At 42.8% G+C, this 19,161-nt stretch overlaps 1 protein-coding gene across 2 annotated transcripts; it reads right to left on the bottom strand.

Annotated features, from left to right (window-relative positions):
* Nucleotides 1-1,671: 1,671 nt before the first annotated feature.
* On the bottom strand, nt 1,672-18,696 carry CCNJ (cyclin J). Of its 2 annotated transcripts, none has more exons than XM_060241365.1 (5): nt 18,474-18,696; nt 9,812-10,022; nt 6,467-6,766; nt 6,209-6,368; nt 1,672-4,464 (listed from the first exon to the last, which is right to left on the bottom strand). In XM_060241365.1, the coding sequence occupies exons 1-5, from the start codon at nt 18,540-18,542 to the stop codon at nt 4,047-4,049; spliced, it is 1,158 nt and encodes a 385-aa protein (XP_060097348.1). In that variant the 5' UTR covers nt 18,543-18,696; the 3' UTR covers nt 1,672-4,046. The 2 variants fall into 2 exon arrangements, with proteins under 2 accessions (XP_060097348.1, XP_060097347.1); XM_060241364.1 differs by having other exon boundaries at nt 9,761-10,022; nt 18,474-18,633.
* Nucleotides 18,697-19,161: the final 465 nt, after the last annotated feature.

The raw sequence follows: 19,161 nt of genomic DNA on the forward strand, positions 1-19,161 counted from the left end.
AAGTCCCACTGCAATGACGGAAATAAATTCTGTCAGCAAAAAATACCACTGGACCCAAGGCATTACTTGAATCTTGAGAGCCTCATTGCTTTTGCAGAGATTGTTTCATAAATGCTTACAATATATCATTTACTAGATATATGCACACGTTGCTTGCCAATTTATTAAAGTTATTGCTTAACTAATTAAAATTTACTTTGCTTGTTTCTGTAACAGTAAACAATTTGGGGCTGTTTTCACACTGGAATTTTCCTCATGTGGGAAGGAGAAAGCTTCCATCAGATCTGTGTAATACTCTGCCCATTCAAAGCATGACTGATGCTGTTCCTGGGGCTTCCCCCTTTAAACCACAGAAAATAATAATTGTACTCAAAGGGATGTTCGGAGTGGAAGACATAGAGCTGAATTCCAAAATGGCAGGCTGTACATTGCTGTTATGTACCCTCTCCAAGTCATTTAAAGAGCTTCCCTCCCTTTTCCCTTCTAAGCTATGCTGTGCCACTACAGGGTAGCTTGATTGGAGATAGGGTCCCAGACTGTGGTGGAAAGCTGGCTTAATAGCTGGAAAGGTGGGGACAGCAGCAGAAGAACAAATGATTTCCTACCCTGTTTCCTGCTGCTGCCACAGCGGTATTGTGTTTAACTCCCTGTCCAGAAGCAGCGTTTATAGTTTTCAATGATGGTTAAGAAATAAATGCTCTGCTAGTATACATTGCTATATTGGAGCAGTATAATCAAGTTCAACCTGTTTAACAAAAACTTATTCATTAAAAATGATGGGCATTTTTACACCTTTGTGTACCAGAAAAACATACTTGAAATTTAAAGAACTTGTATACTTGTCTACGTTTTAGTTAACTAAAATAGAATCTGAAAGCAAGAGTTCAGGGTTTTTTGTTCATTGAAAGGGCCTGAGCATACATAACACTAGCAGCCTATTAAAAAGCAAATTGGCTGCAGACCCTACTAACTCCAGCTCAGCCCCACCCCCTAGCATATGACATTATTCTGTTCACAAGGATCCCAGACCCAAGGGGATGCTAGGGAGTGGTGGTGGGAAGTATCCATGTCCATGGCTGCCATCATACATGCTAAACAATGTACTTTCAATCCACTTTCAGTGCACTTTCCAACTGGATTTTGTCAGTTCACACAGTAAAATCCAGTTGGAACATGCATTTAAAGTGAATTGAAAGTGCATTATTTAGTGTGTGTGATCGCAGTGCATGAGTACTTTCTACTTTTTAGTTCATAAGATCCAGCCCATAGTTTCCTAATATTTCCTTGAGGAAAAGTTGTAAACACACAGTCCAGAATGCAAAATCCATTTAACTGAAATTTTCATTTCCCATGCTGATTTCATTTAGTAATCCAGAGTGGTCTGCTGTTTTTTAAAAATACATTGAATTGATTTTAATTGCTCATAGCTTTGTAAAGAAATATTTCCTGTCTTTCTTCCTCTCCTTCCCCAAAGAAGAGGATGTTTCAGTGGTGAACTGTGAGGGTGCTGACTTGTTATAGCAAGTCTTTCCTTCTTTATTTCCTGCCTCTTTTGTTAAGGTTACAACTGGACTGAAACTCTGAATTTCATCAGGATGTGGGGGATTGGCACTGAGAGTACACATCACATTACTAAAGCATATCTGAACACAGGAACATTCAAACACAGGCTTGGAGAGATTTACTCAAAACTAGTTTTATTTTTTAAAAGAGTGCATGGCACTCATCTGGATGCCTTTGTTGTGGATATTTCTCCCAACACACACATTTTAATACCTGCATTCAGAATTTCAAGTAGTGTGTGGCTTCAGTGGAGGTTGATCAAGCCGCTTAAAAAAAAATAACTGGAAATGGTTCACAGTGCATATTCAATTGTCAGGATAATGTCAAACTCAAAAGGCTATAAATAACCCCCCCCCCCAACTCAATAGCATGTAGTGGATCTTTTAACAATTAAGCCTAGTGACTTAAACAGAACACTCCATTCCTTTTTGCTTTGCTGTTTTAACTAGACAACCTACCCTCCCCTCCCCTACCCATAATTCCAGTGTTAATTATTAACTAATATTTGCATGTAAAGCCTACAAAGTAGACTCCTCTGATGTATTAGTAACTACATTGCCATCTCACACATGGAAGATGAAAGTGAAGCCAATATCAGAATTTTTGAAGCAATCTGCTATTCTTTCTAGTCATGGATTGCCACGATACTGTACATTCAAAGCGTTATTGAGGTAGTTAAATGATGAAGAGAGTTTAAGTTTTGCAAACTGAGATGACTATCTTTCCCTTTCAGATGCATTCTCCAGTTTTTCATCCCCAAATATAAAATGAAATACCACAAATTAAACCACTGAACAATGCCTCCCTTCCTCTTTTATCTAACCATATTTTTCCTCTCTCAAGGAGGACAAAAAGTTAACAGGGAAATACTAAAATGAGTTTAGGAAAGAAATAGCAAGGGCATTCTCTGTTGTATAAAAGATGTTCCCATTGTGACAGCCACAGTCACCCTGAAAATACTTTCATAGAATAATTGCCAACACAGAGGATTGCTTCTCCTCTAACTTAAAAACAATATTTTCTTCAAGCACATTCACCTCTAAGATCATGCTATGCCTTTCCCCTTAAAATACCAAGTGTTGGGAGCAGTCGTTTCTTTTCCAAGGAAAGTCCACCACTGAACAAAACTTCTATAATCATGTTCTATCCCAATATTATTTAGAAACAGGTATTGGAATGGGAGCCCTACACCTATACTCCCAACCTAGTCCTCCCTGGATTTAGCCTCATCATATAAAGAGTTAAATTAACTAACTGTGCAAGGTGGAGGAGATACTCCATATAATACCTTTACCACCTGTTTGCTCTCCCCACTCAAGTTAATTCTGCTTCTGGCAAGAACACAGAGTACAAATTTAAACGTGAAGAGGCTACCACCATTCTGATAGTTATGTAATTAGCACCATTAACATAACTGTCTAATTCACACCAGAAGGTGTTTTTTCAGTCAGCAACAATACAAATACAGAACCATACTTGTAGATGCATACAAACAGGAAATTTAGCTGCCTTGGTTTAACCTGAGAACTTTCTTCTTCCTACTCATTCTACAGCTGTCACATATAAGTCTGGATTTCTTATAAGCATTTAAACTGTACCTTTCCCCACATACAAAACTGAGAAGTCATACAATAAAAATTAGACGTGTTTTGATATTTGTTGCATAAGCTAGTGGGAAATCAAACAATAGTCTACCAGCTATGGTTCGTTATTGGCTCCCATTTTAAAAATAGCATCTTTCATTACAAAACGCACTTTAAGATTAAGGGAGTAGACTCCGGACAAGTATCTCAACTCCCTTTGGTATTTGCTACTGTAGTGATCCTGAGCACTAGTATCACAGTAGATTTTTTTAATATATATAATTCCCTGAGTTTGTATGTTTACCTCTAAACAGTTTCCAAAAACCAAAGACAGAGTAACTTTGAATTTAAAGACATAAAAAAAGCTTAATCCAAGGACATTTTAACACTAAACCCAAAACTATAAACAGGGATGAGAACTGAACTACTAATTTAGACCAAGAGGTTTACTCCTCTTTCCCACACGGCTCTCCACAGTTTGGAAAAGCACTCTTTTCTACCCACACTGCTCTCCCTTATTTGGAAAAGCATGGCACTTGGTGGACTTTAATGTCTGGTTCAATACTGTATGGAAATGTGTAGAAACAGTGGTCTCCAAAAACTACACGGCATCTCTTCTTTTCCTGGGAAGACCAAATCTTGCAGTCAGTCCAGTTTTTGAGGGAAGGCGTCAGCTGACAACATAGAACTTCTGTGCCCCAGCAGTATTTTTCCCCATTGCTGTCGGACAAGCATTCCCGTTAACATGCTCATGTCTACAGAATCCATGATCCGAGCTACCATTTTGAAATAATTTGCATTCCATCTTTTCCCCTTCAATTATAAAGGATTAATGATAGATTACTGCCCTCGTTTACTGGGACACCAACAGAATGTAGGGTTCTGCTGAATCTATAGTTATCACCTCTCAAAACAAGGGGTAATACAAGGGTAGCGTCCAGCAATCTGGTAGCTTCGGTTGTAGGAAACACTTAAACATGGCTTCATTTCTATGGGTACAGCTAACGACACCCCTGTAGCAGTCTGTATATGACCACGAGCTTGAATACCACCTTGTAAACCACTTGGGCAAGTCTGCAGTGGGTAAGAAGATGTGTGCCCAGACGACACAATATGCTGACAATTTTGCTGCTGTCCAGTTTGGTGATGGTACTGTAGAGGAGTTTGATGTGCTTGAACATACTGGGGGATGTGCTGCTGTAGATGTGTCTGCTGTGGAGGCTGAGGTGCTGTTGTTTGAAATAAACTGTGTGGCACAGCCTGAGAATTATGTTGTCCTTTTTGCTTGTTGGCTTCTTTTACATCATTATCATGGGCACTAGAATACAAAAAAACAAAACAAAATTCAAACCTTACTTTATCTGGGATCCAAACCCCTCTACTTACATGAATGCACTAAGCAACAGGACAAATATTTCCTTCCAACAAGAGCAAGTCATACTCCAGGCTGTGCTGTAACCTTGGAGGAGGGGCTGCTACTACAAGGAGAAGGAGAAGAGCCTCCTACCCATTTTCAGAGTATTACTCAAAGCACTTCAAGTCCCATCTAAAGAATCACTAGTAAGCAATATAATAGTGTCAATGTTCCGATGCACTGATTTTACCACAAAAATGAACACCCTTTTTTTACAATGTGAGGAAAGCCAGTGTTGTGAAAACCCTGGTTGACCAGAACTCCATAATCCTTGAGGATTTTGACCTCCAGCTGGTTGCCAAAGGGGCTTCTGCTCTGGATCCTGTTCCCAGCTCTGCACACCATCCCAAAAGTGCTGAGTGCAAAATCTAGAAACTTGGGGAAATAGTTCATTGGTCTAGATTTTTTTAGTGAGAGCATGTGCACTCCACGCTTTCTGATTGGTTAAAGATTAGCAAGGAGGGGGGCTTTGTCAGCTTCCAGCTTTGGCTCGCTATGCAAGGAAGATGAAATGAACAGAGAATCCTTGTAAGTCTGAACTAGTCAGAAATGTACTTTCATTTGCTGTGTTCCGCATTTCCCTTCTCCAGTTCCCCTATTTGTTTATACTGTGTAGTTAAACTTCTTAAAATGTTATCTTGAGACTTTAAAGGTTTCTTTCCCCACGGCCACCTACCATAGTTCATGCTACCTTGCATACAGAAAAGGTTGACGATAAAGAGGGAGTTGCCTTGCGGGAAACAAGGAACTTGCCCAGGTTTGCCTCCTAGGATAGAGAAGGGGCTTTACCATACACATATATACACTCTCTAGTAAGGATCTAGAATTGTTCTGGAGCAGTTAATCAATGCTATAAACTGTTACCACCCCCACCCCTGACCATGGCAGTACAACCCAAAGGCACTGGGTGTTGTGCATAAAGCCTCTTTAAACATATGCACCCAACACTTGATCCTGTGCTCCTTTACAAACTTAACTTACATCACCACTTAATAAGTTATTTGCATACTTATAAAGTAGCCTGAGTTAGATCAAGAGAGCACAGAAGGATAAGAAAGAGCCAGTTTGGTGTAGTGGTTAAGTGTGCGGACACTTATCTGGGAGAACTGGGTTTGATTCCCCACTCTTTCATTTACATCTGCTGAAATGGCCTTGGGTTAGCCATAGCTATCGCAGGAGTTGTCCTTGAAAGGGCAGCTGCTATGAGAGCCCTCTCAGCCCCACCCACCTCACAGGGTGTCTGTTGTCAGGGGAGAAGATATAGGAGATTGTAAGCCGCTCTGATTCAGAGGGTATAAATCTGCAATCTTCTTCAACTACACAGAAAAGGCCTCCCTGGGGTCTTTTGGGTTGGGAAGATGATGTTGGGAGGGCTAGAAGCCCCTTTCCCCAGCACCATGGTCCCAAGCCAAATCAGAGCCCGGTGGCACTTGGGAAATGACTTTCCAGCAGCTGCTGCCTGACTGAGGGGAATAAGTGTTGGGTTGAGGAAATCTCAACTGAATTAATTAAATATGTCATGTCTAATTTGATCCTACATGAATAATGAAAACTAGGCTCAGTGAAGCCTTGTGTATTTAACACTTTCCCATCTTCCCTTTGCCACAGTATGAGACACAATTTAGACACACCACTATAAAAAACTTACACCAATAGTCGTTCAATGCAGGGCACCAGGAAATCCCAGGAATAAGCAGTAAGGCGATGGAGTCGCACCGGCCACGTTGGAGAAAGACGCAAGATAATCCTTGAAGAAGCCACACACGCGGCAGCCACTAACGAAGGGGCATAATTTAAAAATGCATGATCTGGAGAGACATCGGAGGATCACGGTTAAGTCAAACACAGTATTAGCTGTGTACCTAAGCAGCTATGGGCACTTTAGAACAAAGCCATGAAAACGCACCTTGCAGAGAGACTTCCAAAAAGTAGTCGGCATATTTTGCCATATACAGCTTTGTCTTTTCCAAGCAAACCATTGGCCACCCATCATGGAGATCTGACTCATGAACAGCAGTGGAGAGATAATAGTCAATGAAGTGAGCAGCAGTTGGAAGGCAGAGATTCCACTGAAAGGTTTCTAACAGTAGCAGTTCCATGTGCAATAAATTCTGTTTTGTTAATACCAGGTTCATGTTAGTCATACAACCCAAGTTGTTCAGCTGTTCAAGTTTAGGCACACTGTCTTCTTTCTCTTCAAATTTGCCTTGAGGAAAACGAAAAGGTGAAACACCATTACAGCATTAGTACACAGATGCTTTGATCTCCTATACAGAAGTCATATCTATAAAAGACACATCTTTATGGTTTCATTTTAAGTCATGTCTATAAAAGACACATCTTTATGGTTTCATTTTAAGGGAAGACACATTGGGTTTGGTCTAGCAGAAATTGCAAATTTTCACCAATTCCCTCTTCCTGCTATAGACCTCCTCAGGACATAGTACTCTACCCCCACCCCCAAGTTATATAATTTTGAAAGAAACTTAGTCTGCCTCCAACCTTTGTTTACCTAGGATTAATTAACTGTTATTATATCCTGCACAGAGTTGCTGTTGAAATTCTTGTGTTTCATCTCAGCCCTTCAATACCAAGAAACTAGAATATGACAGGGGCACAGTCTAGGATAACTATATTACAATTGTTTTGGTCTCTTTATCTAATTGAAAGTTTATTAAAAAAGCCTGCCCCATTCAAAGGTTGAGGATGGCTAAGAGTTTAAAACATAATAAGATAAAAATTTACATTCTGACTGCTAGTCCACATAAAAATAAACCACTAGTACTGCCAAGCTGGACTTTGGGGCACATGTCCAAGGCTCTAGTTCACAGGCAGAGCGCACCCCCCCACACACAATTGTAGCAACATCTGAAGAATACATGCCCATCTAAAGCAGGGTCCCAATAAGACCAATTTCAGTACAGTAATGTAGCCATAGGGTTGCCAATCCCCAGGTGGGGGCAGGGGATCTTCCAGTTTGGAGGCCCTCTCCCCACTTCAGGGTCATCAGAAAGCGGAGGGGGGGATGTCTGCTGGGCACTCCATTATTCCCTATGGAGACCAATTCCCATAGGGTATAATGGTGAATTGATCTGCAGGTATCTGGGGCTCTGGTGGGGCTATTATTTGAGGTAGAAGCACTAGATTTTTAGCATAGCAACTGGTGCCTCTCTTCAAATCACCCTCCAAGTTTCAAAAAGATTGGGGATCCAATTCTATGTGCCTCAAAAGAAGGTGCCCTTATCCTTCATTATTTCCAAATGGAGAGAAGGCATTAAAAAGATGTGCTGCCCCTTTAAATGTGATGGCCAGAACTCCCTTTGAAGTTCAGTTATGCTTGTCACAACCTTGCTCCTGGCTGCATCCCAATGTCTCCTAGCTCCACCCCCAAAGTCCCCAGATATTTCTGGAATTGGACTTGGCAGCCCTATGTAGCCAAGAGATTTTGATGGTGTGGATCAGCATTGCCTGGTCAGCTGCCAGGCACTTCTTGATGAAATGCAAACAGAAAAGGGCACTTTGGGCTACTTTCTGAACTTGTTTTTCAGAAAGCAGGAGAAGGTCTGGAAGGATACTAAGACATTTTACTTGCTCCAGCAATATAAGATGGGAAGATTAGTCCCCTCTAACATATTGGCACTCCTAACCAGCAACTCTTCTATCTTGGGCAGAGACAGCTGCATCTGCGGGATTATTTAATGACATATTGATGCCACCTTGATCTCAAAACACTAGATCAAGGATCAGCAACCTTTCATAATTAGAGCCAAATCACACCAAAATTCAGATTAAGTAACCAGCACAATATTTAAAAAGCTCATTCACATAACTGAACACATACAACAATATTACTCAAGAGTCCCCAACCTTTGTGAGCCTGTGAACACATCTGAAGTTCTGACAGTGTGGTGGGTGCACACAGCACAGGAGCTGGAATCAGCTACAAAACAGTTTGACCATCTTACCTTCAGTCACACAGTGAAGACCTTTGTACTGTGATGGCAGTTGTTGTCAAAACATTCCTAAAAATCTGCATAGCCAAACATATCTCCAGTCGCCAACCAAAAGACTCACTGGCAAAAGCCCCACCTGGCTGTACCCACTTTCAAAAAACATTTGGTGCCAGAAAACGTGTTGGCAGATACTATACTGTCCATAGCTGCCAGGCTGGGGACCTCTGATATTACTGATAACTGACTAATTGATTAATAATCCACAATTTTAATTGACTAATAATCCACAGATTAATCTAATTGATTAATAATCCACAATTCAAACTAGGCATTGATTCTTGTGGGTTGTATATTAGAAAGCTGTACACCCAACATTTCACAATAAATTCACATAGAAGCATGCTGCACAGTTGCTTTAGTGCATTTCCATAAATCTGTGCATGGTTCACACCTGAATTCTTGGCAATTATTCACCTCCATCATTTCCCTTTTCTGTAAAGCATCTCTAGGAACCTATTTAATTTCATTTTAAAAATCCCTATCATTCCCTTCACATACTACTTATTCTAGCTTCCCACCTACCCCTCCAATATACCTTAAAGATTTCACTTTGCTTTTTCATATGGTTCTGCACAGACCCACAAATAGGTCCAGAGCCAGAGGTTGCAGACCCCTCATCTACATTATTTCCTGGTGTTAGTGCAGTGACTGCTATAGGGAAGAGGAAGGAAGCAAAATTGCCTTTGCCCTTCTCTGTCAATGTAGCTCCACCAATGGAAGAGACAACAAGGGCAATTTCATCCTCTTACCCCTCCCCATTTCAGCCTTCCGACCCACATGGCTTTCTTAATAGTCCACATGCATCCTGAGACAATCAAAAACTGCTTAATGTTCAATCAGAAGATTCAACTGCATCTCTGGATATACAGGACAACTCTTCTTTGAGCTAATAGTGGTACACCTGTTTGATCCTAGGTAATGTAAGTCTTCAAATTTCCTGTATACAACTATTATTGTATTATTTTATATTACTATTATATTATAAAACTTCCTTACATAATCAACCACAACATGGGTTATATGTATGGATCATGGAAGAATGCCATGTCCAACGATGTCCACATACTACAGAATGAACCACAGTGATAAGAGTTGTTATAATCAGTACTTAGTTTATTAAAAACTAACTCCTATAATTTTAGGATTAAATATCTGCTTTCCAATAAGCCAAGAACTAAAGCATTCACTTGTTAAGCTAAAGTAACTCCAGTCAGTTAAGTCTGTTGTAACATACTTACTCGCTAAAAGCAAGCAGGAAAGAGCAACCACGTGTAGCTGCTGAATGGATATGTCATAACGATCCATGAAGAGGTCCAGCAGGTAAACAGCAAGGTGTCGAGCAGCAGGACAGAGTCTGAAGCGATTGCTCACAATGGCAATCAAGTCTGCAAAATATCTTCTCAGGTTTAACTGGGGAGACTGCCCTTTATAGGAGGGAAGTTTCAGCTCCTAAGAGGAGAACAACAACAGGTACTTTAAACACTGCCGTCACTAACGTCAATCATAGGCACTTTATTAAAATATATTATGGTTAAAGAAGTTTAACACATGTTTGAGGATTAGGGTTCTCTTCCAGGGTTTATGGTAAAGTCAAGTCTAGTGGTTTATCCCCTTTACAGATCAGAACAGATATGTAGCACACAATGGTTAAGGATATGCAAAGATTGACCTGGATAGTTTAATCTCATCAGATCTTGAAACAAAGTGGGGTCAGCCCTAGCTAGCATTTGGATGGGAGACTTCCAAGGAATACTGTGGGTGTGATGTGGAGGCAGGAAATGGCAAACCATCTCTGAATATCTCTTGCCTTGAAAACACTGTGGGGTTGCCATAAGTCAGCTGTGACTTGACAGCACTTTCCGCCACCATACAAAGATTGAAGGGATCAGGTGGAAGGGTCAAGTTTTGCTTTTGTGGACACTGTTGTTGTTTCTACATTGTCAGGTGCCACTCTGCCCTCTCAGCATTTGGAATGCAAGTCCAATGGGCAGATGACATGGTTCCCCAGGGAGTTGGACATCCTGGAGTAGAAGTAACCCTGACTTCCTTTCAGCTCACTTGTTCTCCCATTTCTAACCTCAGTGACATAGCAAAGGCCCACAGAAAAAGGTAACCTGCTGGAACATTTATGTAAGAATTGGATCCTACATGCTATACCATTATAAATAAATCTTGGCTGAGTCCAAACTGTACAATCATATTTGGCCAGGTAAGGATATTGGCACAGTTCACAGGATGCACTATTATCCTAAAACAAATGTTTGGGAAGCCATGTTCCAATGGAAGCCTACAATTTAGAGATGAAAAACCAATATTTCCAGATATGGAATTTACATAGCTTGAATCAGCACAAGGGAATGCTAACTAATCAACAGTGTGTTTCACGGAGCAACTTGCCTCTGCTTTGAACATATTTTCCACGAACAAACTCACTTTAACATTTTTTCCCTGTGACAATACCACATCTTCCCAGGTTTTATGAATCATACAAATGTGTTTTAATGTGTCATGGAATTACGACTACATGGAGGAGTCAGACGCAGAAGAATATCCTCTGAAACTCAGCACATACAGCTGGCATCAAATGAGCACATCTACCCTATGACACATTGGAGAAGACTCTACCTGCTTGGGATAGTCCTGTGCTTACCGCTAATAACAACTTCTCCACCCCCCCCCCCCCAGAAGTGTTCAGTTTTACTGTTTAACCACCAAGATCATCACATCACTCAAGAAAAATATAAGTTAACATAGAATTCAGAATAGAATAAAGATGCCATCCTCCAAGTGGGGCCTGGGGCTCTCCTGGAATTACAGCTCATTTCCATACTACAGAGATCAGTTTCCCTGAAGAAAAGGGATGCTTTGGACAGTGGCACTGCACTCTACTGAAAGAGGTGCCTGATAAGAGTGTCCTGAAAAGGTAGGTGGAGAGGAGAGATGATGAGTGCTGACTGGGGCTTTGGTTGGGTTTAGAACTTTTCCTTGGAAGGGAGAAAGCTGCCTTGCAACCCTTAACCCAACCAGATATCTTGCCTTCCCACCTGCTCCCTTGTTACTTCATTTTGAATCCCTATATCATATTCAGGCCTGGGCTGCAATCCTGTACACACTTACCTGGAAGCAGGGCTTTTTCTGAGCAGGAACGCAGTTCTAGCTGGCTTGGTGTCAGGGGGTGTGGCTGGCTTGGTGTCAGGCGGTGTGGCCTAATATGCAAATAAGTGCCTCCTGGGCTTTTCCCACAAAAAGCTCTGTGCCAAACAATGGTGACATCAGGGTGTGTGACCTAATATGAAAATAAGCCCCTGTTGGGCTTTTTCTACAAAAAAAGGCCCTGCCTAGAAGTAAGTGCCATTGAGCAGAGCAGGGTTTGCTTCTTTTTGTTCCTGTTCACACAGCGTGTTGAGTCCGTGTTAAACTGACCCTGTTCTGTTCTGAATATCTTTGTTCCGGATATTATTGATCAGACTGCCATACTGCAATTCGAATCACTTCGCGGTGAAACTGTCTTCTGCCGTCCACACGACAGTACCATGTAGTTCTCTTTTTCCTCACTTTTATGTGCATTATGTGCACATCCACATAGGTTAAAACATTATGTGGTTATGCGCATATGGATAAGTAGTAAAAAAAAAATGGCAACTGTAAACCGGATGTCTGAGATTCCTTTTGCTCTGGGACAACCTTCAGACATCCGCAAGTTGGTCAAGAACTATCCAGACGGGGAAACTACAAGGTGAAACTGGAGAACTCAAAAAACACCGCAAAGGAGCAGGTAACAAAATACTCCGGTTCAGAGAAGGATTTGGTGGGGGGGCGCTACTATGAGTTAATACCAGGAGGCAGATGTTGCTGTCTGATCAGCCACTTTTAATCCGGTATGAAACAGCAGTGACAACTGATTATACTGTGCGTCTGAACAGCCCCAGTAAATAAGCAAAAAGAACAGTAAACTGCTTCTCTCTCTGCCATTTATATTCTTGTTTGACAGTAAAGGAGTCAAGAAAGGTCTTACTTTGTAAGAAAAGTCTTTGGGTAAGACAGGAGTCTAAGGGTCTTTGCAATATCAGATTTATTTCCAAACATTCCCTGATTGCCCCAGGGTGCCTTGCCTCCAGCCAACTTACTGCCCCAAACACTCAGGGCGTTTTCGCACTGACCTTCAAGTGGTGCGACCACCCTCCTCACGCCGGCGGATCTGCAGGGATTTCGCACCAGAAGCGCCGGCGCACCCAAAAGAGCCGGCGACTTCCGTCGCGAAACCAGCTCAAACGGAAACCGCCAAGAAGCAGGAAAACGTTTGAGCTGGTTTCGTGACGGAAGTCGCCGGCTCTTTTGGGTGCACCGGCGCTTCTGGTGCGAAATCCCTGCAGATCCGCCGGCGTGAGGAGGGTGGTCGCACCACTTGAAGGTGAGTGCGAAAACGCCCTCAGTCTGTCATTCTGTCCAAATTCAAGCTGGTCTTTCTCACATGCACTTCTCTCTAATGCTTGCTGCAGATTCCCAGCTGATGAACTGCCTGTTCATGGAACCAGACATGTTGGAATCCTTTTGCCATTCCCCTTTCCACTTGTTCATAGTTGGGGTGAAGGCAGATTTGGGGTGCCAGCTGGGGTCTGATTACATGGGCTGTGACCATTGAGCTCCAATCAAGGATCTTTACGGCCTACATCATACTGTTTGAGTTTTGCACCCCTGCTCTAATGGTGCTGGAACTAGGTCTCACCTGTGCCATCCAGACAATATCAGGGGACACATCACATCAATAATCCAGAATGTGGCACTAGATCTAAAAAGATGGGCACTAGGTGTTGCCAAAATTGTACTAGAGCAAATGGAGATTTCATCTGTGGCCAATATAACCAAAGACAAGAAAGGTGAGCAACAGTTAAGAGTCAAGTAGAGTTACCAGGTCCCCTAGCCACCAACAGGTGGTGTGGGGTAGGGTTGCCAAATCCATTTGGGGAAATTCCTGAAGATCTGGGGACGGAGCCTGGGGAGGACAGAGACCTCAGTAGCATACAATGCCATACGGTCCACCCTCCAAAGCATCCCTTTTTCCAAGGGAACTGATCTCTGTAGTCTGGAGATGAGCTGTAAAACCAGGGGATCCCCAGGTCCCAACTGAAGACTGGCATCCCTAGAACCAAGGGTCACTAGACATAAAATATCTTTAGCCCAATACCAACAGTTCTTAATTGTGAGAAGGCAATTATTGAACCAGAAGCATAATGTAGTAGTATTAAACATAACTATGATGACAATATTGAAAGCTAGTTTGGTGTAGTGGTTAACTGTGTGAACTGTTATCTGTGAGAAGTTCTGTCAAGGATGTTCTGCTCAAGAGCAGTTCTGGGAGAGCTCTCTCAGCCCCACTTAACTCACAAGGTGTCTGTTGTGGGGAGGGGAAGGGAAAGGAAAGGAGATTGTAAGTCTTTCTGAGACTCCTTTGCCTAGGGAAGGGCGGGGTATAAATACAATCTCTCCTCTCTCTTCTAATATCATTTTAGGGAGATCCTTGAAACACACTGATTATCCAGCTGAAGAAGAATGGCGGGAAAAGATTTGCTGATTTTGCTATTATGGCTAAACTATGAGCACGTATGCTGTGGGAGGGGAAAGGCAATCAATGGATAACATGAAGAAAAGTCAGTTTAACCCATGTCAGTTCAAGAGATCAAATTATATACAAACACTGCATTTTATGTAACTGTCAGTATTTTTACTCAGTTTTACTTAACCAGTATTATTCAAGTAAGGCACCTCAAAGATACTTTTATGAACAGTACAGAATATACTTTTTTTTAAAAGCAAACAACTTGACTGATAGTTGTATAACCACCCCTACCCAATCCAAAGCTAAAGTACTTAGGAAACAGTGGCTACAATGTCCTAAATCATTCATTTTCCTAGTCATTTTGACAACATCTTGAAACTCATTCCAGGTCTAGTAAGAAGCAAGTAGGGTTGCCAGTCTCCAGGTAGGGCCTGGAGATCTGCTTTTGCAGCTGATCTCCAGCTACTATAGATCAGCTCCCCTGGAGAAAATGGCAGCTTTGGACTCTATGGCATTGTACCATGCTGAGGCCCCTCTCCAAACCCCACCCCCAAAATCTCCAGGTATTTTCCAACACAGACCTGGCAACCCTAGCTCATCTTCCTTTTGGTGGGAGAGGCTTGCTTAAGGCCTTAGTAATTGTGTTAGGTAGTTTCTGAGGGTAGCCATGTTGGTCTGCAATACAACAACTAGATTTGAGTCCAGTAGCACCCTAAAGGTCAACAAGATTTTTGGGGTATAAGCTGTTGAGAGTCAAAGCTCCCTTCCTCAGATACCCTGATATCAGTTATCTGTCAAAGGAAGGTTTCATTCTCTAAAGCTTATATCCCCTGAATCCTGTTTATATCTAAGGTGCTATTTGGCTTGAATCCAGCTGTACTATGTAGGGATGCCAAGTTCAGATGAATGGCAGCAACCAGCACTTTTGCATCATGCTTTTGGTTTCCATTATAAAGCACTGTGACACAAGTGTCTGAGTTTATGGTATGATTCAGTCCCTATCATCCTTAGCAGTTAAGGGTTAAGAGCTGGTTAACTGCTCTGGTAACCTAATCCACTCAGGCACATCAACAGCACATCACAGTCTTGCCAGTGAATCTGTAATTCACATAACTGAAGAAATGCTAGTTATTTAACTAATCTGTACCCTTGCCGTTCTCCCCAGTGGGGATCTGAAGTGGCATACATCATTCTCCTCTCCTCCATTTTATCCTCATGACAACACTGTGAGGTCCGTTAGGCTAAGAGTGTGTGACTGGCTCAAGGTCACCCAGCAAGCTTTCACAGCACAATTGGGGATTCAAACCTGTGTCTTCTAGATACTAATCTGACACTCTTAACCACTGCACTACACTGCATTCCTTTAATGGAATAATTACAACCAAAACTGATGTAAAGTAGAATAGATCCCACATTTCAAGATGTTGGTTGGATTTACAGCTCATTGAGTTAACTTTCTTAGTTTGCACTGGGATCAAGAAGCCCTTCAAAGCTAGTGAAACAACAGAGGACAAACTAGTACACTGACTTCATTTCAATAGGTTTCACATCCCATTATTCAACCTTATCTCTGACAAAATATATATTTTGTTCGTGTATACTTGGAGGTATATCTTCTATAAATCTTCAACTTTTTTGGCTGTATTTTTAAATCAACCATTGTATACCGATGAGGATCCCCCCCCCCTTTCTCTCAAACATACAGTTTTATTCTGTTAGATGTGTTCAGGAATCAGTGTGTTATCTGGTTTTATTTCTGCAAGTTGAAGAGATCACACTTCTGTTCAGCCATACAGACAAAGACGTCTTACTTATAGGAAAATTCTGCTTAACTCAATGGGTCTGCTCAACTCAACACGACTGACTTCTGAGTAAACATTTTTAGGCTCATGCTGGAAGGTGGCACATTTTCCCCTTTCAAAATGAATTCATTGAAGGTTCAAAATACACACATGAAGATCTCCAGATATTTGCTAACAGTACCAATTCCAGCTCAGAATACTGCCATGATAAAGCATCACTTGAACTTTGTAGCAGTGGCAATCACAGCTGGGAAAGCATTTGCATGATCAGAGGCAGCTACATACCACTGGGTTAAGGAAGGAGTGGAAATGTTTACACAGTTAACAGAACTTAATCAGTAGGGTAGGCTGAACTCTGGTAATTCAAGTTGCCACTGTTTTTCTGAGAAGATTCCTGCACCCTTAGTTCAGACGAGGCAGGAATCCAACTGATACAGCTTCCCCATGTCTGAAACGGCACCTCTTGAATTCCTACCAGTCCCACCACTATTGAAAGTGCAGGAGCCCTGTGAGAAAAGGTGGCAATACTAAATTCAGGAGTGCATAAGATTTATTTTAAAAGCGGGAAAGCTTCAAATCTAGTGACGATTCCACAAGCAAAGACAAAGATCTCCCAGTCTTTTGTATTTATTCTTTTATGCGCTGCTGGAATTTGGTCATGTTTGCAGAGCAGCAAATGTTAGCAGTTTGCTCACTGATCTTTTGAATAAGCCTGTTGTACTTTTATTGTCGTCTGCCTCCAGGACAGGAGACAAAGAGAGACCTCAGTGGGGCCAGCAATTTTTGAGTGGGAAACGCAGCATTAGCCAGCTGTCTAACATCTATTTAACAGCTACCGTCCAGCCTCTCCTACGGATGCTCTTATGGCACATCAACCCACACTTCATATTTTAGTCACTTTTTATGCACTTCAGTCACATTCTCATGAAAACGTGTTGCACAGCCCAGTTAAACCAGCCTCTGACTTCCATTGCGCTGAAGGGGGGAGGGAGGAACTTAAGAAGCTGACCTTTTTCATGTAAAGAAATAGGATGACTCTGAAATAAAGGATACTTCATAAATCAAGGCCTGTCTGAGCAGGAATTAACCACTTAAGGGAAGACTGAACCACTGTTCCCATAAGCCTGGAATGGTAGAAAAAAACCCTAAACAGATTTGCTTTTGTTATTTTTTTTAAATGATCAAAATTCAGGAGTTCATCTGAATATGTCCTTGGACCAAAGAGATAAAACTTCAAAAAACATTCAGTACGGAAGTAGAAAGTAACTCCTTAAAGATGAGACCCCACCATGCAGACTTTTTAAACAGGTGCTAGAAAGATTTTTGCATAATGACTTTAGCCAGTCTCTCTTTTCTCATGAGGAAAATTCCAGCCTCCTTATGCAGAAGCAGCCATTTGACTTTAAAACACTTGCAACGTAAGTATGCCCTCCCAAATGGCCACCATGAATGGAACAACACCCTGGATTTGTGAGATTTGAGGTCAAGTCCGACCCGCCTTTAGCCATGGTTATATTTTATGGCCCTGGGCATGTTACTTGTGCAAATTGAGTATTTGCTTGGGCCCCAATTCAAAGAAAAGTGCAATCTGATCCTGCGCAGAGTTAGGCACACCTAAGCACACTCCCACTTGGGTGTGCTGAACTCTGTTTAGGATTACAGCCCAAATAATATATACACTGAAAAGCACGAGAAGGCTGAAATATAATTCAGTCTTCCTACACTGATATCAATTGAGTAAGAAACCACATCCAAGCACATTTAAAAATGACCCGATTGTCACACATGCATGCTGACAGTGGGACTAGAAAGTGCTTTCAGCAGCTTGCATGCATTCATAAATTACCCTTAATCTGTCCTACTGAATTCAAAGGAGCAAATTATTGTAATTTAATCCCTGTTTATTGGAATTTAAGAATGGCTCTCATTGCATTAGGGCTTCAGAAGCATCCTCCCCCCTTGTATCTATATTTAGGATTGCAACCGCTGCTTCTGTTTCCCCATTCGGGAATAATCAAGATTTAACTCCAAAAGCTGTTGCAAGGGTGAACTTTTCAAGTAGAAAACATCATGCCTCCACCACAATTCCAACGCCAAATGGCAGATTTATGAAACAGTTGCCACCAGGTCCGGTCTGGAGCAAGGGTACCTTCCCTCGATTTTTGCAGACAGCCCCCAAGGTACATGTATGTGTTCTACAAATCTACAGTCTACAAATCAAAGTATCAAGCGACAACAAAGCATGGTTTTGTTACCAACTATAAAAGCCTTGGGACAAAAAGGCCAGTAATTTGCTTTATCCTTTGATGTCCCACTTGCAAGGGGGGGGGAGTTTGGGCAGCTGTTTCATCCCCTCCTGCTAAAGCTCAAACTGTCACTCAGGCAGAGGCAACCTTGACTCTCAGCCTGAGCCCTCCATCTTCCTTCTCCCAGCAGCAGATGTCCCCTGCTTTGGGGAGCCCCAGGGAGATGGAGGGAGTGAGTGGGTGGCTGGGCGGGTGGGTCGGCCGGCAGCGATCGGGCCCGAGCCGCGTGCATTACCTTATAACGAAGCGCTTGGTGGATGTCTGCAGCCAGCTGTCCTTTCCACCACTGCCCCTCTAGCTCCATGGGACGGGGTGAAGCAGCAGAGAGTCAACAGGGGGGGCGGGCAGCGGCACCCAGCAGCAGCCCCGATGCCTACACGGGAGGAACGGAAGCAGCACTGACTCAGAACAGCTCCTCGCGGAGTTTAAGCCTCCCCGACTCCCGAGAGGCGCCGGCGGCAGCAGCCGTCTCCTCCCCCGCCGATTGCACTCACTTTAAAAGCAATCAGGGACCCCTCTTCCACCCACCCCACCCCCCTTCGACGCGAGCTCCAAGATCCCAGCTGTCCAGGAAGGAGGCCGGCCGGCCGATCTGCATTAGGGGCCACGCACAGCTGATGCCACTCACTGCATGCTAAGAGGGCCGGGAAGGGGGTGGGGGTGGAGATCTGGGTGCAGAGGGCAACAAAACCTCCGAGGGCAGGATGCGGCCGGCGGGTAGGGAAATCGGGCTGAGAAAGTGGGGAATCAGATGTGCCCGGGCTGCATTCCACAGACGGGGCCTGCCTGCAGCGGCCCGATGCCCCCCCCCCCACAAGCGCAAGGTAGCCCTCCCTCCGAGAGTGGAAAAAAGGAACAGCGCGCCCCAGCCAGGAGTGTCCCGTAGTCGCGGCAGCTGCCAACTTTTCCTTTTTGCGCCCTGT

Source organism: Heteronotia binoei, chromosome 6, assembly GCF_032191835.1.
Source record: "Heteronotia binoei isolate CCM8104 ecotype False Entrance Well chromosome 6, APGP_CSIRO_Hbin_v1, whole genome shotgun sequence".
Lineage (NCBI taxonomy): Eukaryota > Metazoa > Chordata > Lepidosauria > Squamata > Gekkonidae > Heteronotia > Heteronotia binoei.